General features: G+C 42.6%; 1 protein-coding gene across 1 annotated transcript in view; it reads right to left on the bottom strand.

The window, feature by feature from the left end:
• The window catches only part of LOC115139560 (glutamate receptor ionotropic, kainate 2), a 203,997-nt gene that overhangs the window by 113,987 nt on the left and 62,311 nt on the right, over nucleotides 1–27,699 (bottom strand). Inside the window, 1 exon segment of the mRNA XM_029677090.2 lies at nucleotides 10,357–10,530. Coding sequence (XP_029532950.2) covers nucleotides 10,357–10,530 — 174 coding nt within the window.

The following is a 27,699-nucleotide window of genomic DNA, read 5'->3' as shown; positions in this document are numbered from 1 at the left end:
TCATTCGACTGAGTTAGACAAAGGGGCTTGCCAGATTTCAGAGCTCGTTTCCAGTCCCTTCCGGGGACAGTGTGTTATTTGGCAGTGATGCCCACTTCCGCGGCCTTTGTCCAATTAGCATTATGCTGCTCAGCCTGTCTCTGATTAAGAGGGCATTTAACCATGCAACCTCCCTTCCATGCTAGCCTAGCGAAGTTAGCAGGTGCTTAAATCAAATCAAATAAATGTTTATGTGTCAGATGTGCCGAATACAGCAGGTATGCTTACTTACAGTGAAATGCTTACTTACAGTGAAATGCTTACTTACAAGCCCTTAACCAACAATGCAGTTTAAAAATGAATACCTAAAAATAATATGAATAACAAATAAAAGTAACATATTCCAGTCTGTGCTAGCAAAACAGTCCTGTAGCTTAATATCTGCTTCATCTGACCACTTCTTTATTGACTGAGTCACTGGTGCTTCCTGCTTTCATTTTTGCTTGTAAGCAGGAATCAGGAGGATAGAATTATGGTCAGATTTGCCAAATGGAGGGCAAGGGAGAGCTTTGTAAGTGTCTCTGTGTGTGGAGTAAAGGTGGGAGCGGCACCTAGGAGCGGCGCCTCTGGATGAGCGTTTTCCTGTTTTCTTATGGCGATATACAGCTCATTGAGTGCGGTCTTAGTGCCAGCATCGGTCTGTGGTGGCATGTAGACAGCTACGAAAAATACAGATGAAAACTCTAGGTATATGGTGCGGTCTACTGCTTACCATGAGATACTCTACCTCAGGTGAGCAAAACCTCGAGTCTTCCTTAGATATTGTGCACCAGCTGTTGTTTACAAATATACATAGACCGCCACCCCTTGTCTTACCAGAGGCTGCTGTTCTATCCTGCCGACACAGTGTATAACCCACCAGTTGTACGATATTCATGTTGTCGTTCAGCCATGACTCGGTGAAACATAATATATTACCGTTTTTAATGTCCCTTTGGTAGTTTAATCTTGCTTGTAGGTCATCAATTTTATTTTCCAATTATCGCATGTTTGCCAATAGAACAGATGGCAGTGGGGGTTTACTCACTCACCTACGAATTCTCAGAAGGCAGCCCAACCTCCGCCCCCTTTACTTCTGTCTTCTCTTCTCGCAAATGATGAGGATTTGGGCCCGGGAAAGCAGTATACTCGTCTGTCATGGACTCGTCAGAGTCACTGTCCATGACAATGATAACACTGGCTGCTCCAATGGGTGGTGAGAGAAGAAAGGGAATGCATTCAGTTGCACAACTGAATGCATTCAACCGAAATGTCTTCCACATTTAACCCAACCCCTCTGAATCAGAGAGGTGTGGGAGGCTGCTTTAATCGATGTCCGCATCATAGTCGACCATGGAGCAGTTGGTTGTTGGGGGTTAACTGTCTTGCAGGAGGGCAGAACAACAGATGTTTGCACCTTGCCGGCATGGGGATTCAAACCAGCGACCTTTCCGTTACTGGTCCAACGCTCTTAACCGCTAAGGCGAGAGGGATGGAAGAAGAAGAGGGTCAGGACTGTCAGTGGGTGATTGTGTGCTTCTGAGCTGATGATGGCTCTAGGCCAGTCGCTGTAGACGTAACACACACGACCACTCTTCTTTAAACAAGCAGGATGACTCTCCTCATATAGTCTTTTTGAGATGTCTTTGTGTGTGAAGCAAGGGGGGATGCTTAGGATTCTCTCTGATACTCTATTTTTTAACACCTTTTTGCTTTGACTAAAGGTCTCTCTCGCTGTGTTCTCTGTCACACAAAGGTTCTCTGGAGTGAGGTGCGTGTGCCGCCAATAACGTTGATGCTCTGCCAAGCCCAGCTGGTGGCGCCCAGCACAGGGCAGAGTGTGTCTGCACTCCGCAGTCATTCGCTTTAAAAGGAGCCACATCACAGGAACCGTAATGGCCGCAAAGAACCCCGCCAGTTCAGCTAAAAGATCCAAAGCACACATCACAGGAACCGTAATGGCCGCAAAGAACCCCGCCAGTCCAGCTAAAAGATCCAAAGCACACATCACAGGAACCGTAATGGCCGCAAAGAACCCCGCCAGTCCAGCTAAAAGATCCAAAGCACACATCACAGGAACCGTAATGGCCGCAAAGAACACCGCCAGTCCAGCTAAAAGATCCAAAGCACACATCACAGGAACCGTAATGGCCGCAAAGAACACCGACAGTCCAGCTAAAAGATCCAAAGCACACATCACAGGAACCGTAATGGCCACAAAGAACCCTGCCAGCCCAGCAAAAAGGTCCAAAGCACACATCACAGTCCGCAAAGCTGTCGCTTGTTTTCTAGCCTGACAGGGGGTGGGCTTGGGTCGGACTCAGATCAACCGAGCGTGGGTTGCCATGGCAACGGGAGTGCTCCGTTACATTTCCCCATTCAGTAAACTGTTGCTGCATGAGGGCCCAAGGCCTTGCACGGAAGGATGGAGAGTATGGAAGCCAGAATCTAGCCATGTAAGTTCCAGGGAGGGTAGGGTCTGTGCCAAGTCCTTCCCCGCCTGAGGACACCTCGTGCTGGGGGAACATCTCCCCCTGCTTGGCATTGAGTAGTTGTAAAACCCAGTATATCCCATCTCCTCCTCTTCTTCCTCCCTCACCAAACTATGATGGATTAATTTGCAATTTTTCTTCAGCAATATTTTGTCAGCAATCTACCTCCATATCAAACCTCCAGCTTGTTTCAGGTTAACGCTGCTAATCAGAGCGTGACTGTGGCTGTAGCTGTCATATAGAGCAGGTTCCTCCATCTCTCACTGTGTGGGTGGTTCTCCTTCCCTCCTTTTCCTCTGGTCCCAGCAGGGCTTGTTAATACTGGGAGGAGAGCTTGTTCTCCCCAGCTAGTGCCCTCCCTCCTGCCATCTGTGTTTACTGTACTGGAGGCACTGGATGAGGCGCTATAGCTGTAGTTTCTCTATACTCTGGTGGAATGCACACACAGTCACAACAAGGAGGGATGTTTACTCTATCGTGTTGTGTCAATGACATTTTTACAGTTATTGGCCAATGCAATGTATGTGTGTGCTAAATTTGACAATGTTTTTGACAGGTTTTTATAGGTGTGGTGTGGCCAGGTGTGGTTTTATTGTAGTCATTTAGCCTGTTAAGCGTTTCACCTCGTTAGCATGGTGCACATGTCTGTATTGTTTAGCTACACTGTGACTTTAGGGTCGAGAGTACTGAGGAACACTAACAGTTGCTGTAGGATGAAGTATACACACATATACAGTACAAACACACACGCATATACAGGCACACACACACATTCACCAACACATACCTGCATTCATAAAACACACACAAACACCCACCCAAAACACACAAGTTGGTTTAATTCGTATCCCTACCTGCATGCATGTGCACGCACACATGCACACGGACACACACATGCAAGCGCACACACACACACACACACACACGAGTTGGTGTAATTATGATCCCTGCTCTTATTATGCATTCATACATGTCATAAATATGAAAACATGACAATCTGCCAAACAAAGTGTGTGTATACTCTAATTCGCTTTTGTGTGTGGGCTTCTTGACCTGGCTGAGGGAAACACACAGTATACACACCGTTTATTATACAGAGTTTATTCACACACTGTTGGACTAACCCAGAGAACTCAGCATTCATGTGATTATACAGTATATACTGCATCAATTCAGGGGCAAGTATAGTGAGCCAAACACTGCATGCATATCTGCATGTTTAACAGAGACTGAAACAGAATGAGGAGGACATCTATAGTCATTCTATCAATCAGCCATGACACCACAAGGTGACTCTGGGATGGTGTTGTCCTGGCAACCATCTGCTACAAAACTCTGTATTCTGGACATGGAACAAGATACGCTAGGGATACTTTGGAAGGTCATATAAGTTTGTTCTGTACATTTCCTTCGGTTCGTTCCTAATTTACTGATTCCCTTCAAGATGACAGAAGGCTACTGCCCACACACTAGATATATATAACACTGAAAGGATGTTATTTCCAAGGACCGAACAAAGAAAAAATAGGTAGACGTTTATATTTTTGAAAGGTTTGGATTTGGGTTGGATAGAGCAGTATTGTTGTTGTGTCTTAAATGTTGTGTGTATATTATGGTGTGTGATTACCATTACTGTGTGATCCTGCATATTGGCAAGAATTGCCAAAATAATTGCTGGTGAAAAAAACTCTCTGTAGTCAGAAACAGTTAAGATTAGTATTCCTGCAACATCATTGTTAAAAAAAAATATATATCTCTGAGAAATTAAGCTAAATGATCACACCCAAACTGGCCATTTTAATTTATAGGATTCATATACTTTTTTCCAACAATGAGTAAGGAATCCACAGAAATGGTGAAAAGCCACCCGCGAACCCTCCAAACCAATTCCAACCAATGGTGGAAAAAGTACCTGTCACGCCCTGACCTTAGAGAGCCTTTTATTCTCTAATTTGGTTAGGTCGGGGTGTGACTAGGGTGGTTACTCTAGTTTTTGTATTTCTATGTTGGCCTGGTATGGTTCCCAATCAGAGGCAGCTGTCTATCGTTGTCTCTGATTGGGGATCATATTTAGGCAGCCTTTCCCCACTGGTTTTTGTGGGATCTTGTTTGTGTGTTGCCTGTGAGCACTGCATGAGCGGTCCGGTTCGCTTGCTGTTTATGTGAGTTTCCAAATCACGCTGGTCTGAGTATATTTCCAGTTCGTGCGACGAGCAGTACCCTTCTTTTCTTCTAAAGATAACTTACAAGAAGATGACTCAAGTAAAAGTCACCCAGTAAAATAATAATGTACTTAAGTATCAAAAGTAAAAGTAAATCATTTAAAATGCCTTATATTAAGCAAATCAGACAACACCATTTTCTTTTTTATTTACAGATAGCCAGGGCCACAGTTCAATTTACAAACAAAGCATTTGTTTTTAGTGAGTCTGCCAGATCAGAGGCAGTAAGGATGACCAGGGACGTTCTCTTGATAAGTGCATGAATTGGAGAATTTTCCTGTCCTGCTAAGCATTCAAAATGTAATGAGTACTTTTGGGTGTCAGGGAAAAGGTATAGAGTAAAAAGTACATTATTTTCTTTAGGAATGTAGTGGCGTACACGTAAAAGTTGTCAAATATAAATAGTAAAGTAAAGTACAGATCAATGGCAACCCGTCATTCAGGGCTGTTTTGAGCCCCACATTTTTAGCAATAAAAAAAATAACATTTTTTTTTTGGGGGCTTGCCTGTTTTGCATGTTATTTTGGCATTAATACGTGTCACATATCAGTTCGCAAACAATGTAAAAAAATATATATATATATATATATATATATATATATATATATATCATTGAGTTATTAAAGCCGGATACAAATACGGTTTCTTTTTTTGTTTTCTTGAGTGAGGCAGCTCCAAAATGCAGGTGTTTCAGCCTAGCTCAGTGCTTTCTGTGGTGGTAGGGCGAGCCAGCAGAAAATAGGAGCTTCGCTCTGTGATTGGCTCAATGTTCTGTCACTCATGGGGACACTACGTCATCACCAGTTTAAGTCCTTAGTAAGGACAGACATCCAAAATTGTAGCCCTTTGGGTCCTGCCATAGAGTTATATTACAAGTGCCCTTCCAAGAAGGCTCAAGGTCATTGGCCACAGATAAAATGACGTGTAATCACGTTATATGTACGGTAGCTTTAATTGGACTGATCATGTCAACATCATACTTTCAATATCTTAGCTAGCAGTCATCATCATGAAACAAGTCGGCAATCTACTGGCAAATCCTTTTTACTAAATTTTTTTACTACATGATTCCATTTGTGTTATGTTATAGTTTTGATGTCTTCACTATTATTCCACAATGTAAAAATGTGTAAAAAATAAAGAAAAACCTTGGAATGAGTAGCGGTGTCCAAACTTTTGACTGGTACTATAGGTGTTTGTTTTGTCCAGGTGGGAAAGGGCACTGTGGAGTGCAATTGAAATTGCCTCATCTGTGGATCTGTTGGGGCGGTGGGTCTAGGGTTCCAGGTGAAAGCAATGATCACTTATTGATGTCCATCGTTAAATCAACTTCAATCTGTATAGATCATCAACCAGACCCGGTCCATCACAGCACATCTCTACCAGACCAGGCCCGCCTCAGCACAGCTCTGCCAGACCGGCCCATCACAGCATAGCAAACCAGACCCAGCACGCCTCAGAACAGTTCTATAAGACCTGGCCCATCACAGCACAGCTCTAATAGACCAGGCCCACTTCAACTCAGCCCAGCTCTACACAGCACCGACCACTACCCTGTTGAGGGTAGTGCACCACATGATGCAGTCCATACCATGTATCATTCTCATAATCAGCCCTCATATACTGAGAGTTTGGAGCTTCACCACAGTGCTCTTCTCCCCACACCCTCCTTCCCAGGCTAGGTTTGGTTACCCTCCCTACTCTACTCCCATCCCAATGGCAGCTCTAACCCTGCAACAGAAACAACACCAAGGCTTCCTTTGCACACCCATAATGGAGCATTGGCAGCCACTCCGATCCCCTGCAGCAACTCCACTCCTTTGGCGGGAGCTTCATCCAGGTGGACTGAGCTCTGCCAACACTGCTCTCCCAGTTTCCGCCCCAGCATCTAACAACTTGAGGGAGGTCTGTCAAATGCTCAGTCTGCTCTGCTCACACGCTGTTAGCCAGTGACCTTGGAAAAGTCTCAGCTCACTCAACAAATAGCTGCAGATGACCCTATGCCTGTTAGCTCTAATAGGAATGAGCTGAATATCCCCTCTGACTTTAAATCTTGTAGGGAGGTTGGGCTAATGCACCTACATGTGCAAAGTATGATTTAAAAAAACGGAGACTCGAAATTGAGCTTAAGTGCATCCTGTTTCCATTGATCATCTTTGAGATGTTTGTACAACTTGATTGGATCCAGCAAAATCCGCCAGTTTGAGCTAGAGAGTTTAAAAAAAAATGGGATGCGTCTCAATCGACCGCATCTACTTATGCTGGCCTTCCGCATCTGCCGTGGAAGGTGACCGATCTAGAGCAGTGTATGTCAGGCCACGAGACAGCCCAAAAATCGGTCTTCTCACAAAAATGTGCAGTGGGGCAAAAAAGCATTTAGTCAGCCACCAATTGTGCAAGTTCTCCCACTTAAAAAGATGAGAGGCCTGTAAATGTTCATCATAGGTACACTTCAACTATGACAGACAAAATGAGAAGAAAAAAAACAGAAAATCACATTGTAGGATTTTTAATGAATTTATTTGCAAATTATGGTGGAAAATAAGTATTTGATCACCTACAAACAAGCAAGATTTCTGGCTCTCACAGACCTGTAACTCCTTTAAGAGGCTCCTCTGTCCTCCACTCGTTACCTGTATTAATGGCACCTGTTTGAACTTGTTATCAGTATAAAAGACACCTGTCCACAACCTCAAACAGTCACACTCCAAACTCCACTATGGCAAAAACCAAAGAGCTGTCAACGGACACCAGAAACAAAATTGTAGACCTGCACCAGGCTGGGAAGACTTCATCTGCAATAGGTAAGCAGCTTGGTTTGAAGAAATAAACTGTGGGAGCAATTATTAGGAAATGGAAGACATACAAGTCCACTGATAATCTCCCTTGATCTGGGGCTCCACGCAAGATCTCACCCAGTGGGGTCAAAATGATCACAAGAACAGTGAGCAAAAATCCCAGAACCACACGGGGGGACCTAGTGAATGACCTGCAGAGAGCTGGGACCAAAGTAACAAAGCCTATCATCAGTAACACACTACGCTGCCAGGGACTCAAATCCTGCAGTGCCAGACGTGTCCCCCTGCTTAAGTCAGTACATGTCCAGGCCCATCTGAAGTTTGCAAGAGAGCATTTAGATGATCCAGAAGAAGATTGGGAGAATGTCATATGGTCAGATGAAACGAAAATATAACTTTTTGGAAAAATCTCAACTCGTCGTGTTTGGAGGACAAAGAATGCCGAGTTGTATCCAAAGAACATCCATGAAGAATGGGGGTGGAAACATCATGCTTTGTGGCTGTTTTTCGGCAAAGGGACCTGGACGACTGATCCGTGTAAAGGAAAGAATGAATGGAGCCATCTATCGTGAGATTTTGAGTGAAAACCTCCTTCCATCAGCTAGGGCATTGAAGATGAAACGTGGCCGGGTCTTTCAGCATGGCAATGATTGCAAACACACCGCCCGGGCAACAAAGGAGTGGCTTCGTAAGAAGCATTTCAAGGTCCTGGAGTGGCCTAGCCAGTCTCCAGATCTCAACCCCATAGAAAATCTTTGGAGGGAGTTGAAAGTCTGTGTTTCCCAGCAACAGCCCGAAAACATCACTGCTCTAAAGGAGATCTGCATGGAGGAATGGGCCAAAATACCAGCAAGAGTGTAGACTTACAGAAAACGTTTGACCTCTGTCATTGCAAACAAAAGGGTATATAAAAAAGTATTCAGATAAACTTTTGTTATTGACCAAATACTTATTTTCCACCATAATTTGCAAATAATTTAAAAATCCTACAATGTGATTTTCTGTCTTTTTCCTCATTTTGTCTGTCATAGTTGAAGTGTACCTATGATGAAAATTACAGGCCTCTCATCTTAAGTAGGAGAACTTGCACAATTGGTGGCTGACTAAATACTTTTTTTGCCCCACTGTATGTAGTGTCTGAACGGTTTGGCTTGACGACCCCCATAAGCGTCTTGGGACTCGTCTGAAGTCGGTACAGCCGATCTGCCAACTTCTGTCTGTAGCAGTTTGGGCTACACACTAATATGACCCCTCAGTGGAAAGGTGAGACTCTCGCGAACATGTTGGTTGTTTTGCTCTAGGACAACCATGGAACTCACAAGACTTGTCTGAAGGTCCCCCGGTAACAGTTGAAATAATGTATGGAAATATATATGGAGACTGTTTAGAGTCAAAAATAAGGGGTTAAATACATGTAAAAAAATAAAACAAAGAATACAGATCTTTCTTATCTCTCAGATATAAGAGACACTTCAGAACAAACTTTGTTTAGATTTTTGTTTCTCCATGTAGTGAATCTGTTATTCAATGCATTTGTATGGGCTAATAGTGCCCTATTTTTTTGTTATTTCTCTGCTACATGTGGAAATTACCACAATGTTCCCACCCTCAATTGAATATGTATTAGCAGCCTGCGTCAGCCTTCGAGAATGAACCTAAACAATATTTTTTGCTCTAGGATAGGAATTACTCTAAATAGGTGTGGCAACTTTAATCCTTGTATACAACGAATAACAGCTTTGTTGTTTTATCTTGGGTATACGCCTAGGGTAATTGCTTTAGGGGTGGTATGCTTCCTTATGTGGCAATGGGTCTTTCTCTGGCAAGACATCAGAGCAGATTCCCGAATGAATGACCCGAATGAATGCAGCTAAATGTGCATTGGATAAGTTTGAAAGGATACTTGTAGAGCCTACAGTGTCTTTGCTTTAAATAAGCATACAGGCAGTGTTTGACATGCATGTGCTCTAGTTTAGGGGTTGCAGCTTCCATGAAAAACAGAACTACAGTATGAAAAACAGAACTACAGTATGACATGATATCACATTGTACAACCATAAGTAAGCAGGATCAGGGTAAGACTAAATTCCAGTTCACAAGCATACATTTCAGTTTCTGACACTGTGTTATTGCTTTCTGCTTCTGCATCTCTAAAGATTCACCATGGATCTACTGCCATCCTATACCCAGACAGAGGAAAGAGATATCAAACAGAAAAACACAGGCACACATCTCCCCAGGGACTTCAGACAAATAAATAGAGAAAGACCTTGAATGACCATGCCTGGGCTCCACTTCTTTTTTTCACTTTCAAATTACCTCAACGTTGCTGGCTTTTTTTGGATGGCACCCCCCAAAAAAAGTAGAGCCCATCATTACCGTCCAATTTGCTCTCTCGCTCTCCTTACACTGACAGATTGTCATATTTTGGCAGGGTTCCCAGCGGATAGAGGAGGCGAGTGAAGGAGTGCAGATAAACGTCCATTACCATCCACATCGTCGTCTCATTAGAGCGCATTTACACCCAAGAGCTTCAGCCCCAAAGCTCCAGACGGGATTACTTCCCAACCTTGGTGCCCTCCCAGAGAGCCTCTCACCTGGACTAAAGCCCTGGCTATCCTGCCCTGTTACTCATAAAAGTAACTCTCTCCTTACATTGTCATATTTCACATTTCATATAAACTGACCATTCCATACACAATGGCTTTACAAAGTGTGTGTACTAGAAAAATCCCATAAATGTAGCAATATAATTTAATTAAGTACCCCAATAAACATGTTTGTGCATGCACAGCATAACAGAGCCATGAGCAGTTTGAACCGTACCGTCATGAATCCGTCCAGGAGGCCTGAGTCCGCTTTGGGTGGGGCTTGAAGGCGTTCCATGGACCACTTCTCGATGATCGATGACACCTGAGAGTTTTCAGTGTTTAGGATCCGGAAACCCGTCAGGTTGACTCCGCTGTACCGATACGGCTCCATATCCAAAGCAAAAAGATCCTAAAATAAAAAAAATAGCCCGATTCATGCTTGATACTTAATTATTTTTATATAAAGGACAAGTCAACAGTTTGGACACCAACTCATTTCAAGGTTTTTCTTTATTTGACCTACTTTCTATATTATAGAATAAGTCCAAATATATTTTATTTTGAGATTCTACAAAGTAGCCACCCTTTGCCTTGATGACAGCTTTGCACACTCTTGGCATTCTCTCAACCAGCTTCACGAGGTAGTCACCTGGAATGCATTTCAATTAACAGGTGTGCCTTGTTAAAAGTTCATTTGTGGAATTTCTTTCCTAATGCGTTTGAGCCAATCAGTTGTGTTGAGACAAGGTAGGGGTGGTATAAAGAAATAGCCCTATTTGGTAAAAGACCAAGTCCATATTATGGCAGGAACAGCTCAAATAAGCAAAAAGAAACAAAAAAATCCATCATTACATTAAAACATGCATGTCAGTCAATGCGGAAGGTTTCAAGAAATGTTAAAGTTTCTTCAAGTTCAGTCGCAAAAAACCATCAAGCGCTATGATGAAACTGGCTCTCATGCAGTGGGGACCCGTCATTCAGAGCAGGTGGGGCAGAGCCACCCTTTGCCTTGATTACAACTTTGCACACTCTTGGCATTCTGTCAACCAGCTTCATGAGGAATGCAATACAAAAGTCTTGAAGGAGTTCCCACATATACTGAGCACTTGTGGGCTGCTTTTCCTTCACTCTGCGGTCCAACTCATCCCATCTCAATTGGGTTGAGGTCGGGTGATCGTGGAGGCCAGGTCATCTGATGCAGCGCTCCATCTCTCTCCTTCTTGGTCAAATAGACCTTACACAGCCTAGAGGTGTGTTTTGGGTCATTGTCCTGTTGAAAAACAAAAACGACAGTCCCACTAAGCTCAAACCAGATGGGATGGCGTGTCGCTGCAGAATGCTGTGGTAGCTATGCTGGTTAAGTGTGCCTTGAATTCTAAATAAATCACAGAAAGTGTCATCAGCAAAGCACCCCCACACCTCCTCCTCCATGCTCCCTGATGGGAACCACACATGTGGAGATCATCCGTTCACCTACTCTGCGTCTCACAAAGACATGGCGGTTGGAACCAAAAATCAGAGGTCCTCAACTGGCAGCTTCATTTAATAGTACCTGCAAGTCACAACGTCAACACTGAAGGAGCGACTCCGGGATGCTGGACTTCTAGGCAAAGTTCCTCTGTCCAATGTCCATGTTCTTTTGCCCATGTAAATCTTTTATTTGTATTGGCCAGTGTGAGATATGGCTTTTCCTTTGCAACTCCTTCATCCAGCATCCCGGAGTCGCCTCTTCACTGTTGACGTTGAGACTGGTGTTCTATTTATTAAAGCTGCCAATTGAGGACTTGTGTGGCATCTGTTTCATCTAATGTACCGGTCCTCTTGCTCATTTGTGCACTAGGGACTCCCACTCCTCTTTCTATTCTGGTTAGAGCCAGTTTGTAAAGTGAGTAGTACACAGCATTGTATGAGATCTTCAGTTTCTTGTCAATTTCTCGCATGGAATAGCCTTCATTTCTCAGAACAAGAATGGACTGACGAGTTTCAGAAGAAAGTTATTTGTTTCTAGTCATTTTGAGCCTGTAGTCAAACACACAAATGCTAATTCTCCAGATACTCAACTAGTTTAAAGGACAGTTTAATTGCTTCTTTAATCATTCATTGCAAAAGGGTTTTCTAATGTCAATTAGCCTTTTAAAATGATAAACTTGGATTAGCTAACACAATGTGCCATTGGAACACAGGAGTGATGGGGGCTGATAATGGGCCTCTGTACGCCTATGTAGATACTGTGCCCAAGGAAGCGAAGGTAACCTGCCTAAATGATCACTGCCCCATAGCACGCACGTCAGTAGCCATTAAGTGCTTTGAAAGGCTGGTCATGGCCCTCATCAACAGCATCCTCCCGGATACCCTAGACACACTCCAATTCACATACCGCCCCAACAGATCTACAGATGACGCAATCTCAATCGCACTGCACACTGCCCTTTCCCAACTGGACATATGCAACACATGTGAGAATGCTGTTCATTGACTACAGCGTTCAACACCATAGTGCCCACAAAGCTGATCACTAAGCGAAGGACACCAGGTGGGGGTCCACGCTGACCCTTAATACTGGGGTCCTTCACCCTCTCCCTCAAGGTGAGCAAGCAAAGGAGCTGATCGTGGACTACAGGAAAATGTGGGCCGAACAGGTCCCCATTAACATCGACGGGACTGTAGTCCAGCGGGTCGAGAGTTTCAAGTTCTTTGGTGTCCACATCACCACCGAACTTTCATGGTTCAAACACACCAAGACATTCGTTAAGGCATGACAACACTTTTTCCCCCTCAGGAGACTAAAAAGATTTGGCATGTGTCCCCAGATCCTCAAAAGGTTCTACAGCTACACCATCCTGACAGGTTGCATCATTGCCCGAGGTGGCAACCCCTCAGCATCTAACCAAAAGGTGCTACAGAGGGTAACACGTACGGCCCAGTACATGACTGGGGCCAAGCTTCCTGCCATCCAGGACCTATATACTAGGCGGTGTCAGAGGAAAGCCCAAAACATTTTCAGTGACTCCAGTCACCCAAGTCATAGATTGTTTTCTTTGCTACTGCACGGCAAGTGGTACCGGAGCATCAAGTCTAGGACCAAAAGGCTCCTTAACAGTTTCTACTCCCAAGCCATAAGACTGCTGAACAATTAATCAAATGGTCATTGGACTATTTACATTGACCACCCCCCCCCCCTCTATTTGTTTTGTACACTGTTGCTACTCGCTGTTTATTATCTATGCATAGTCACTTCACCCCTACCTACGACTTACCTGTACCCCCGCACACAGACTCTGTACCGGTACCCCTTTTTACTTTTGTTTCTTTGGTAAATATTTTCTTAACTCTCTCTTGAACTGCACTGTTGGTTAAGGGCTTGTAAGTAAGCATTTCAAGGTAAGGTTGTATATGGCGCATGTGACAAAAAGTTTCCTTTGATTTGCTTTGAAGAAACTTTCAAAGTTCTTGATATTTTCCAGATTGATTGACCATCATGAGTGCCATTTCTCCTTTCTCACTACACCCCCATTTCTCCTTGCTTATTTGAGCTGTTCCATAATATTGACTTGGTCTTTTACCAAATAGGGCTATTTTCTGTATACCACCCCTGCCTTGTGACAACAACTGATTGGCTGAAAGGCATTAAGAAGGAAAGAAATTCCACAACTTAACTTTTAACAAGGCACACCTGTTAATTGAAATGCATTCCAGGTGACTACCACGTGAAGGAAGCTGGTTGAGAGAATACCAAGAGTGTCCAAAGCTGTCATCAAGGCAAAGGGTAGCTACTTTGAAGAATCTCAAATTTAAAATATATTTTGATTTGTTAAACATTTTTTTGGTTACTACATGAAAGTTTTGATGTCTTCACTATTATTCTACCATGTAGGACCCTGCAATGAGTCATTGCATTGCAGAGGCAGTTATAGTGCATTCTGTGTGGTGCATACAATTGATTACTCTAATGTATGTGTCAAACTGTACACTTAGACGGCTTGACAGAAATAGTAGCAGAAGGTGAATGTTGTACTTTTGTTGCAGACATATCCAGATGATGCTGCATACCATTTTGCGTAATGATGCTGTCAGTGTGATCAAGGTGTTATTGTTAGCCACTTGACCTTAAATTGTACAGATTCATTTTTCTTGGATGCCCATGTTATTTAAATATTTAAATAAATCATTTGATTTTTCAATTGTGTTATTGATGATTGATTTCCAAGTTTTTAGTATGGGTTTTTTCAAAATGAATGCTGAGAAGAGAATCGTCCAGCCCATTGGGTATCTCACTACACCCCCCATATGGGGTGGAAGGGTAGCCGAGTGGTTAGAGCGTTGGACTAGTAACCAGAAGGTTGCAAGTTCAAATCCCCGAGCTGACAAGGTACAAATCTGTCATTCTATCCCCGAACAGGCAGTTAACCCACTTAATTTTTTTTATTTCACCTTTATTTAACCAGGTAGGCAAGTTGAGAACAAGTTCTCATTTACAATTGCGAGCTGGCCAAGATAAAGCAAAGCAGTTCGAGACAGAGTTACACATGGAGTAAAACAAACATACAGTCAATAATACAGTATAAACACGTCTATATACGATGTGAGCAAATGAGGTGAGATAAGGGAGGTAAAGGCAAAAAAAGGCCATGGTGGCAAAGTAAATACAATATAGCAAGTAAAACACTGGAATGGTAGATTTGCAAAGGAAGAATGTGCAAAGTAGAAATAAAAATAATGGGGTGCAAAGGAGCAAAATAAATAAATAAATAAAATACAGTAGGGAAAGAGGTAGTTGTTTGGGCTAAATTATAGGTAGGCTATGTACAGGTGCAGTAATCTGTGAGCTGCTCTGACAGTTGGTGCTTAAAGCTAGTGTGGGAGATAAGTGTTTCCAGTTTCAGAGATTTTTGTAGTTCGTTCCAGTCATTGGCAGCAGAGAACTGGAAGGAGAGGCGGCCAAAGAAAGAATTGGTTTTGGGGGTACTAGAGAGATATACCTGCTGGAGCGTGTGCTACAGGTGGGAGATGCCATGGTGACCAGCGAGCTGAGATAAGGGGGGACTTTACCTAGCAGGGTCTGGTAGATGACATGGAGCCAGTTGGTTTGGCGACGAGTATGAAGCGAGGGCCAGCCAACGAGAGCGTACAGGTCGCAATGGTGGGTACTATATGGGGCTTTGGTGACAAAACGGATTGCACTGTGATAGACTGCATCCAATTTGTTGAGTAGGGTATTGGAGGCTATTTTGTAAATGACATCACCAAAGTCGAGCATTGGTAGGATGGTCAGTTTTACAAGGGTATGTTTGGCAGCATGAGTGAAGGATGCTTTGTTGCGAAATAGGAAGCCAATTCTAGATTTAACTTTGGATTGGAGATGTTTGATATGGGTCTGGAAGGAGAGTTTACAGTCTAACCAGGCACCTAAGTATTTGTAGTTGTCCACGTATTCTAAGTCAGAGCCGTCCAGAGTAGTGATGTTGGACAGGCGGGTAGGTGCAGGTAGCGATCGGTTGAAGAGCATGCATTTAGTTTTACTTGTATTTAAGAGCAATTGGAGGCCACGGAAGGAGAGTTGTATGGCAATGAATCCTGCCTGGAGGGTTGTTAACACAGTGTCCAAAGAAGGGCCAGAAGTATACAGAATGGTGTCGTCTGCATAGAGGTGGATCAGAGACTCACTAGCAGCAAGAGCGACCTCATTGATGTATATAGAGAAGAGAGTCGGTCCAAGAATTGAACCCTGTGGCACCCCATAGAGACTGCCAGAGGTCCGGACAGCAGACCCTCCGATTTGACACACTGAACTCTATCAGAGAAGTAGTTGGTGAACCAGGCGAGGCAATCATTTGAGAAACCAAGGCTGTCGAGTCTGCCGATGAGGATGTGGTGATTGACAGAGTCGAAAGCCTTGGCCAGATCAATGAATAAGGCTGCACAGTAATGTTTCTTATCGATGGCGGTTAAGATATCGTTTAGGACCTTGAGCGTGGCTGAGGTGCACCCATGACCAGCTCTGAAACCAGATTGCATTGCAGAGAAGGCATGGTGAGATTCGAAATGGTCGGTAATCTGTTTGTTGACTTGGCTTTCGAAGACCTTAGAAAGGCAGGGTAGGATAGATGTAGGTCTGTAGTAGTTTGGGTCTAGAGCACATATGTCAGAGTCAAGGCCCGCGGGCCACATCCGGCCCGCAAGAAGGTTTTTTACGGCCCCTGGGATGATCTTGATTTATTATTAGAACCGGCCCGCAGCAAGCCGGCAGCCCGCAGATCTTTTACACGCACCAATACTACATTTCCCACAATGCAAAGGTGACGCACCGAGCAGTAGGCTGCTTCATTTCAATATTTATTGGCACAGCAGTCGTCAGCATCACAGTAAAATTAACTTTCAGATACCCATCAAAAATGGCAAAACGGAAGGTGGATACTGAGAACCGGGGGTTTCAAACAAGGTGGGAGTCGGAGTATATGTTCACGAAGGTAGCTGGAAAACCTGTGTGTCTTCTGTGTGGAGAAAGTGTGGCGGTACTGAAAGAGTATAATCTGAGACGACATTATGAAACGAAACACGCGGACAAAAACAAGAATATGGACATGGAACAAAGGCTACAAAAGGCAGAGGAATTAAAACGAGGCCTCCTTTGATTAATAGATTTTTGCACTTTATTTTTTTGTATTTCAATCCAATTATATTTTAAAAATATTTCAGTTGAGTGGATGATAGAAAATTGCTATTATTGTTTTTTCTTTGAAGTAAATTTAGCCCACTTTTGCTAAAATAGAAAATATAGTCTACTGATGGTGCCTTGAATACCGGTTTCTTTCATTTAATGTTCATGTTATGGGGATATTTATATAAAGGAAATTTGTCTTTTGTGTCTGTTGAAAATTAAAGATTACTGACAGAGCCATAAGAAAATATTGCTTTATTTATCTGATCATATTGTAATATATTTGTTAGGTTTTCAGTAGGTTCAATTAGGTTCACTAGACTATATGCGTCATTTAAAAAATTTTCAATGAACATTCGAACAGTCCGGCCCTCGTCTTGTAGCTGATTTTTTTATTTGGCCCTCCGTCCATTTGACTTTGACACCCCTGGTCTAGAGTGTCTCCCCCTTTGAAGAGGGGGATGACCGCAGCTGCTTTCCAATCTTTGGGAATCTCAGACGACACAAAAGAGGTTGAACAGGCTAGTAATAGGGGTGGCAACAATTTCGGCAGATAATTTTAGAAAGGGTCCAGATTGTCTAGCCCGGCTGATTTGTAGGGGTCCAGATTTTGCAGCTCTTTCAGAACATCAGCTGAACGGATTTGGGAGAAGGAGAAATGGGGAAGGCTTGGGGGAGTTGCTGTGGGGGGTGCAGTGCTGTTGACCGGGGTAGGAGTAGCCAGGTGGAAAGCATGGCCAGCCGTAGAAAAATGTATTAGTGGTGACAGTGTTTCCTATCTTCAGTGCAGTGGGCAGCTGGGAGGAGGTGTTCTTATTCTCCATGGACTTGTGTCCCAGAACTTTTTTGAGTTAGTGTTGCAGGAAGCAAATTTCTGCTTGAAAAAGCTAGCCTTGGCTTTTCTGTTCCTAGGCCATCATTGAAAATAAGAATTTGTTCTTAAGCTATATTAGACTAAAATATTAGACTAAAAGATATAAGGTAATGATGTCATACTTGAGTCTCTCCATGCTCTAGTTTCTCATTCAACATTGCCTAGTTAAATAAAGGTTTAAAAAAATGCCATGTCTTGAAATATGCAGACATACGGAATAAAAGTTTACATTGTAATACTTCTGACAGACAATTTTCTAGCTCCACACAACTTTTGGACTTCATAGCATTCCCAGAAAGCATGGATTATGGAGTCAATTTGGGAACTTTATTTCTTAGACTGGATTAAGAGCACATTTTTTGTTAACTGTAATTTGGTTAGTTATGCTCCAACTTTCCCTCTATTTTGTGCCAACATCAGTTATTTTTAAATCTTGGTTGCAGAGATTATCAGTTGGATATGCTCTGTGCAAGGTTCTGTAAATCTTCCTTATCATATGAACATCCTTTTCTGACTCAAATAAGGTAAGATAATAAGCTCCGATGTCCAAAATATGTCAAATGAACATGTTGCGAATATATGAAACTTTTAAATTGCATTCCCGCACTTTGTCCCTCAAACATACAATCATTTCCCACATTTAATTAGCAAATTCAAACACTACTAATTAGAAAAAAAGGTTCTCGTATTTCAGTCAGACATCCCAACCCTTCTCTTGCAGTCACCTTGCATTAAAATAAATATATTATAAGGATGTGGTACTGGTGAGTTTAAATACTTCTCCAATCGTTAAGATCTGATATTCTGCACAGAGCAAGGTGACACGGTAGGCCAATGTCATAGGCCTAGCATCAACCAATGACATTTCTCAAATCCTTTTGGGATAAATTCAAAATACATTTGGAGAGGACAGATGGGATTAACTACTATCAAAAAGCATGCTTCTGACGAAGAGCTACACAAGTTAGTAAACAGCTATATTAGACTAAAAGATAAGGTAATGATGTCATACTTGAGTCTCTCCATGCTCATTAGTTGCTCATTGAACATTATATGTGCAGGTACTTCACTCAATCTCATTTTAAATCTCCCTTCGTAACAGTTTTTCATTCGATGAGAGTTTAGACCAACCAGCAAAGTTTCCTTGGCCAAATATTCCCCAATTTTCACACTTGGTCTCTCGTTTCTGTATCACCAAATTTTGCACGAGGCAGAAGAGTGCAGCAGGAGCAGGGGTGGTGTACTGGCAGAGTGCAAGCGCCACTTCTCACGGTGCTCGTTTAGTAAAGTAAGACCAAAGCTGAATCACTGAAAGATCTTAAAGATCACATAATATTTAATTTGTATTCTACAATACATAACCAAATAGTATAACATTACTTGCTCTACCTAATTTCTTATGAGACTTTAGGATGGTTAGCGGAATAGTCCCCAAAAAACTAGGCAGAATGTGCCCCCAAAAAATGTATGTAGGCTTCACTGTCCCGCGAAATAATTTACCGCATTTGGGTATTTTAAATGTGGTAACCCTATTTACGGGTTCTATGTCATTAGTTTTCCATGAGGACCAAATTATAATTTCTGAAAAGCTATCCAAGGAGTGTTCCATAAGGTTGTGTTTTTAGGGAGTGATATTGATTCTTGTAGAATACGTTTTATTTTCTTCCATATCCTTATAGCGTTCTTAACTATGTGATAAAATAATTTCAATGTTGAAAGATAATGAAATAATTCCACTCTGAAACCTTATAATTGTATGAAATTGATTAGAATCATAAAATTATAATCTGATGATGTGTGCAGTTTTAGTCATAATTAGGTTAAACAAGGTATCTGTATAGTGGACAAACAGACAGCTACGCCTTGTTCAGACTTCGGTGCCGACCTGGCTAGGCCTCAGAGACTTGGGAGAGGACAGGGAGTACTTCTCAAGGTCTCCCTAATCTCGGGGGAATGGAACTGTCGGCTGGGTAGTGATACAGTATGTGCGTAGGATACCTACTGTTTGTATGTGAAGGTATGTGCGTAAGGAGCCAGTATAAAATGGATGGTTTTGTACAATGGACTAGGACGTCCTCGTGAATAAACACTTTGATTTTTGTAAGCTGGGACTCGTCTGCTTCATTCAACCAGAATCTTACAAACTCTGGGTTGCAGACTCTCAGAACACTATGAAGTTGAATAAAGCTAAGAACATTTAACTTTGAAAATAGACATAAAATTATTCTGGGGATGAGCAACTTCAATATGTACCCATTGTTCCTCTTTAGTGCATTTAACTATATGTCACAAGTAAAAGGCTTGGGTAGCGAATTATTAAAATTCCAAGTCTGGAAGGTTAAAACCACCCTCAGACTTAGAAAGATGGGGGCGGAGCTAGCATGTTGGAGTGAACGGCTGTGTGTGAGAGGCTCCTGCAACTTTTTTGCAAAATAATCTAATTTAACCTACTTTGGCACTTTTTACAACAAACGTTTCTTTCTAATAAAAGATTGTAACTTTTTATATGAAAATGCCGAGTAATAAGCGACCAAAGGACAATAAATCCACAGCGGAGGCCCAGGCTCCCTTGTCCCAGTGCCTGGACCGGGCCAACGTCCTCGCCCAGTAATCATCTGTTGTCACAGTTTCAAGACCAGGGATCTTATCCTGCGTGACGCTCGAATGAGGGGCAACCTATCACATAAATGGCATCCATTCTGTGTCTATGAGGATTATGCGCCCGATGTGGCAAAGCATCGCACCGACTACAGAGATGTCATGACCAAACTCCAAACTCAATCTTCACCCAGCTAAGACTAAGAATTACCCAGCCTTCCGGTGAGAAAATGTGTCTCTCCTCGGTTTTGGACGCAGAGATTTTTATCCGGGAATATACGCCAATCCCCCCGTACAGGTTAGTGTGTCTTGTCATTGTGTGTTAGGGTCTGCTCATGGACTCGAATCCATACTATACCATAATGGGTGAAACCGTATTAAACGGGCTCAACAAGGGCTACCGAACATGTAAGATGCTGAGCCGACCAATGGATGGCGGTCAGAGCTCTCATTTAACGTTAAATTCACTTTCATCCCGGCTGTGCTCAGAGCGATGCATATTTTTACTTCCAGGTTTGATCACTGACACCTTCGAATGGATATACTTATATTCCCCCATTTTTGTTTTGTTTCGTTATTTATTTTACAATCCTTACATTATTCTTATTACCATACCATTTATTTATTGCTTGCAGGGGACTGGGGGTGATGGTTGGGAAGTGGCAGACGCAGACACCTGGTTAGCAAGTTGATGTTTTGTGCCGTTCTGCCTTTGTCTAGCCGTGGGCCGCTCTCCCGACTAGATTCCCACCAGCCCTCTGTAGTGCTTGTGTCTGTGTAGGTGTGTGTACATATAATTACTATTTTCCCTTAGCATTATGTATGTGTATATTTTAAATCAGTGTAGATTGTTATTCTGGGGTATGAATGTTTGTATGTGCATATACATATTTTTTAAATATATATTTTTATATATGCATTTTTTTGTGTGGGTGTGTATGTATGTGTGTGGGTGGATGTATATATTAATGTGTGCATATGGATGTATATACATATTTTTTAAATATATATTTTTATTATATGCATGTTTTTGTGTGGGTGTGCATGTATGTTTTTGTGGGTGTGTATGTATGTGTGTGGGTATATCTTTTTTTATTTATTTAATCTTAAAAAGGAAAAATGTTTGTGTGTATATGTATATATATATGATTTTTTTTATGGGGGGGGGGTATGTTTCAGGGGGGGTAGCCAAATCCTTGTTCTCCTGACCCACAGTATGTAAAGGTACGGCTGTCTGTCAGTTGCGGATGGTTTATGTTTTGACCGGCATTGCTTAGCAATATAATCTTGAGGCTATATCTTGCTTATCTCTGGGATTTACCCAGGATGACGCTTAAGTGCGCCGTATGTTTAAGTTGCAACTTATTCTGTTTAGGTTTATTAGATTCTAACTTCGTGAATATGGAAATATCTCGAGGAAATTCAAGAAACAATTAAATCTCTAAAGAGTGATAAGACCCAGGGCCCAGATGGATACCCTGGTGAATTCTGTAAAACATTCAGCAACATGCTCTCTCCTACCTGCACACAATGTTGGTTCAGGCCAATGAGGATGGAGCTCTCCCTTCTACTTTGGATGAAGCGTTCATTACAGTTATACATAAGGGAAAAGATCCAGAAGAGGTAGGGTCATACAGACCAATATCTGTCCTTAATACAGACCAAAAGATTTTAGCAAAAACTCTGGCTAACAGGCTTAGCACTTTAATTGGCAAATTGGTCCATTCGGACCAGACCGGTTTTATCCCTAACAGAAACTCATTCTTCAATCTCAGGCGCCTCTTCAACATTATGTATTCTCAGAGGTTACCCAACTTGGACCTTGCCGTCATATCTCGACGCCGAAAAGGCCTTTGACCAAGTTGAGTGGCCCTATCTATTCAAGATCCTACAGAAATGTAATATTGGAGATGGGTTCATAAATTGGATCCAGCTTTTATATAGGAACCCCTGTGCCAGAATACTCCCTAACCAATCATTGTCGCCCCGATTTAACCTTTACAGTGGGACAAGGCAGGGTTGTGCGCTGTCGCCTATACTCTTCGCCCTAATTATCGAACCGCTTGCTCAGACGATTAGATCTCATGCAGCAGTACACGGCTATAATACTAAAGATACTCTAAATAAGATTTCCCTATACGCAGATGACATCCTCCTCTATGTAACAGAACCACAGATTAGTATCCCAGCTATTTTTGATGTGATCAAATTGTTTGGTACCTTCTCGGGATAGAGAATAAATTGGAACAAGAGTGAATTAATGCCCATGCGGTCGCAAAACACCTCCTGGCTAGAACATCTCCCAGTTAAGTTATCTTCAGAAAAATTGACCTACCTAGGAATTGTAGTTTTCAAACAATACTCCTTAATATTTAAAGAGAATTTCCCCTCTCTGATGCTAAATCTCAAGACAAACATTCTACACTGCTCAAAAATATAAAGGGAACACTTAAACAACACAATGTAACTCCAAGTCAACCACACTTCTGTGAAATCAAACTGTCCACTTAGGAAGCAACACTGATTGGCAATAAATGTCACATCCTGTTGTGCAAATGGAATAGACAAAAGGTGGAAATTATAGGCAATTAGCAAGACACCCTCAATAAAGGAGTGGTTCTGCAGGTGGTGACCACAGACCACTTCTCAGTTCCTATGCTTCCTGGCTGATGTTTTGGTCACTTTTGAATGCTGGCTGTGCTTTCACTCTAGTGATAGCATGAGACAGAGTCTACAACCCACACAAGTGTAGTGCAGCTCATCCAGGATGGCACATCAATGTGAACTGTGGCAAGAAGGTTTGCTGTGTCTGTCAGCGTAGTGTCCAGAGCATGGAGGCGCTACCAGGAGACAGGCCAGTACATCAGGAGACGTGGAGGAGGCAGTAGAAGGGCAACAACCCAGCAGCAGGACCTCTACCTCCGCCTTTGTGCAAGGAGGAGCAGGAGGAGCACTCCCAGAGCCCTGCAAAATTACCTCCAGCAGGCCACATATGTAAATGTGTCTGCTCAAACGGTCAGAAACAGACTCCATGAGTGTGGTATGAGGGCCCGATGTCCACAGGTGGGGGTTGTGCTTACAGACTAACACCGCACAGGATGTTTGGCATTTGCCAGAGAACACCAAGATTGGCAAATTCGCCAGTGGTTCCCTGTGGTCTTCACAGATGAAAGCAAGTTCACACTGAGCACATGTGACAGACGTGACAGAGCCTGGAGACGCCGTGGAGAACGTTCTGCTGCCTGCTACATCCTCCAGCACGACCGGTTTGGCGGTGGGTCAGTCATGGTGTGGGTTGGCATTTCTTTGGGGGGGCCGCACAGCCCTCCATGTGATCGCCAGAGGTAGCCTGACTGCCATTAGGTACCGAGATGAGATCCTCAGACCCCTTGTGAGACCATATGCTGGTGCGGTTGGCCCTGGGTTCCTCCTAATGCAAGACAATGCTAGACCTCATGTGACTGGAGTGTGTCAGCAGTTCATGCAAGAGGAAGGCATTGATGCTACGGACTGGCCCGCCCGTTCCCCAGACCTGAATCCAATTGAGCACATCTGGGACATCATGTCTCGCTCCATCCACCAACGTCACGTTGCACCACAGACTGTCCAGGAGTTGGCGGATGCTTTAGTCCAGGTCTGGGAGGAGATCCCTCAGGAGACCATCCGCCACCTCATCAGGAGCATGCCCAGACGTTGTAGGGAGGTCATACAGGCACGTGGAGGCCACACACACACTACTGAGCCTCATTTTGACTTGTTTTAAGGATCAGCCTGTAGTGTGGTTTCCACTTTAATTTGAGTGTGACTCCAAATCCAGACCTCCATGGGTTGATACATTTGATTTCATTGATAATGTGTGTGATTTTGTTGTCAGCACATTCAACTATGTAAAGAAAAAAGTATTTAATAAGAATATTTCATTCATTCAGATCTAGGATGTGTTATTTTAGTGTTACCTTTATTTTTTTGAGCAGTGTATTTTGGAGAACTCTCCCAATTTCTCTGCTCGGAATAATTAAAGGGAGTCTTCCTCCCACAACTGCTCTACCTATATCAGAACATTCCAGTATTCATACCTAAATCCTTTCATAAACAACCGGACTCAATTAGCAATCCTTTCATCTGGGATTATAAAACACACAGGATAGGTAAAAAACACCTCTTTAATTCCAAGATGGAAGGAGGATTGTCTCTCCCAAATGTTATATTTTATTACTGGGCCGCTAACCTCTGTGCCGTTACGTTTCTGCTGGATGACGCACCTCCGTCATCCAGCTGGCTTAGTATGGAGTGTGAGGAGTGTCACCCCTTCTCTATTGGCGCTGTGATTTTGTCACCTGTCAATCTGGAGATGTCACTTTATTGTAACAATGCTATTATACATAGCACAGTCCGAATCTGGAAGCAAATTAAAGTCCACTTTGAGCTTAGACCAATGTCATTCATGCTCCCTATCGCCAGGAATCCCTCCTTTGCCCCCTCTAACACCTTTGAGCGATGGGGAGAGTTGGGGATAAGTACCATAGGGGATTTATACATAGAAGGGACATTTGCTTCCTTTGAGTTGCTGAGGGAAATTTATAATCTTCCCAGAAGTAATTTCTTCAGATACCTACAAATTAGAGACTACGTTAGAAAACACCTCCCAACATTTGGGAATGCTAAACCTTCCATGTTTGACGGATGCATAAAAATATGCCCCGCCTCAGACAAACTGATATCGCGTCTATATGATGCTTTTCAATCTGTTAGCACACCTTCTACAGATGCCATTAAGGCAAAATGGGAGGAAGAACTAGGGACTGACATTTCAGTGGCAGAGTGGGAAGAGAGCTTGGAGTATATCCTCACATGCTCCATTAATTCAAGAGATCGTCTCATACAATTCAAGTTATTACACAGATTACACTATTCCAAAGCTAATATGCATAGGATATTTCCTGATACATCCCCTACATGTGATAAATGTCAGGCTGTGCAGGGTACACTACTCCACTGCTTTGCATATGCTCTAGCTTGCATGGTTATTGGTGTGGAATTTTTGGGATCCTCTCTGACGTTTTGAAGACTTCAATATATCCAGTCCCGCTTCTGATAATCCTGGGAGTATCAGAGTCCCTAAATGGATTAACCAACCCCCAAAAACAACTAATCTCTTACGGTCTCATTTCGGCAAAAAAAATAATCTTGTTGTTTTGGAAAAGGAGGGAAGCGCCCTCTACCAAATTATGCCTCAGTGAATTGGCAAACACTGTACACTTAGAAAGAATTACATATATTCTGAACAATAAATTATCAACATTTGATCAAATCTGTCAGAATTTCCTCTCCTACTTGGACGAGTCGGCGCTGTGAATTTGTACTTATTAACACTCAATTGTAATATTTTAATCTACCTTTGGGCAGCATGTGCTGGCCCTGCCACCCGAGCAGTTGGTGGGGGGGGGGGGGGGTTAATAGGGGGGAGACATCTATCCTCTTTCTTTCTACATGTCCTTGTCTTGCATCTCGTGTTTTGTATTATTTGTTTTGTACCCGGAACTCTGGGTCTTGTTGTTCCTGTATGCCCTTTTATGTTTAGATAAGAATTGTATACCTGTCTTGTATACCTATACACCATTCTTGTGTTTGTTCAATAAAAAATATTTGAAACAGACTTAGGAAGATGTAAAACTTTCCTTCTTATTATATGGATTTTATTTGCCCATATATATTTGTTTATTTCTTAAACTAGGCAAGTCTGTAAAATAAGACTTTGTTCTTAACTATGACGGCCAAACCCAGACGCTGGGCCAATTGTGCGCCACCAGATGTGATACAGCCTGGATTTGAACTGTAGTGACACCTCTAGCACTGAGATGCACTGTTTTAGACAGCTGCACCACTCGGGAGACCGAATGAAGTCTTATGACCGAGTATACATTTTTAAAGAAGGTAGCAATGAGGAGTCGGCCCAAAAGCGGCCCTCTTTCGGGGGGCTGGAACTGATTGAATCGGCCCAGAATCGTGTGTCGTACTTGGCCCGGGAACAAAAGGAATTACATCGGGCCGTTTCCGTCTACGGAAGTCAGCCGACTTTGTCGGCATCTTTCCAGAATCACCCCGTAAGCGGCATCACCCCATAAATAGATGTATACAAAATTACCCGATATAGTAATTTTAAATCTAACTATTATACATTTTATGCATACAAATCATACCCATCCACAAATAAAGATTGTGTCAGAGGAAACACCGTACTCCTGGTGACCGTGTCAGCGTGCATATACCTGGCCCGCCACAGGAGTCGCTACAGTGCGATGGGACAAGGACATCCCGGCCGGCCAAACCCTCCCCTAACTCAGACAACACTGGGCCAATTGTACCTTGCCTCAGGGGTCTTTGACTACAGTATCAAAATACAAAAATACTACACAAAACTCTTAAAGAATTTTATTTAAATGTTAATTGTATTTATCACAGAAACACTGACAAAATATGGATAAAATAAATATTTTATTTATATAAAGCAGCCCGTGTAATCATCTGCCAGGGAGTAACCCCAATTGGCCCGAGCCCCAAGTAATACATTTGGGCCAGATAACTCACACCGGAATCGGCCCAAGCTCAATCCCTGCATCCTAGCCATAAGTAATACATCTGAAGGCGGCCCAGACTTGGGCTACATGACGCCGGCCAAGTCTGACTCTTAGCCGAGTTCCGACTCTCAGCCAGAACCGGCCCAGATCCACTGTGATAGCTGGGTCTTCAGGGGGGGTAATTGGTATTACCAAAAATAAATACAAAAACGTTGGGAGCTATGCCATTCTAAAGAAGTTTATTCTACCTGTAATATTCATGGAAAGATTATTCCATTTAATTAGATCTGCTTTCGTATTGTTGAGTAATGGACAAAAATATTATAATATATGTTGTTTCCATATTTTTTGTGTTCCCTTAAAGGGTCTCTTTTCTTTTTCATATTGCCCTTATAATTAAAAACATTTCACGTAAATTGTTTGTCCTGAGATTTGAGTATTCTGAAAATATCTTGAGCAAAGTGGGCATTGAGTTTTCAAAATTGGTCAGAGAGATCGTCTGCAAATAAGTTTAGTTTATATTCATGTTTACCGAAACCCGATAGAATTAGACGGGACCCAAATGTTTCTTCAAACGGTTCAATTGCCAGTGTGAACAATAGGGGGGAGAAGGGACATCCCTATCTTATGGCCCTTTCTACAGCAATTTTGTCAGATAATGTACAGTATTATTCATGTATATTTTTGCTTTAGGACAGTTATACAATATTTGTATTACATTTATTATTTCAGTTGGAAAGATGAACTCTTCCAAAGTTTTGAATAGAAAAAGCCATTCAAGACGGTCTAAAGCCGTTTCGGCATTAACAACCATTATTGATGAATCTATATCTTGTTTTTTTTGCGTATTGTATTCACCTGAAACATGTT

This window comes from Oncorhynchus nerka, linkage group LG13, assembly GCF_034236695.1.
Source record: "Oncorhynchus nerka isolate Pitt River linkage group LG13, Oner_Uvic_2.0, whole genome shotgun sequence".
Lineage (NCBI taxonomy): Eukaryota > Metazoa > Chordata > Actinopteri > Salmoniformes > Salmonidae > Oncorhynchus > Oncorhynchus nerka.
Note: the sequence above shows the minus strand (reverse complement) of the source record. Positions and strands in the feature narration are given on the sequence as shown.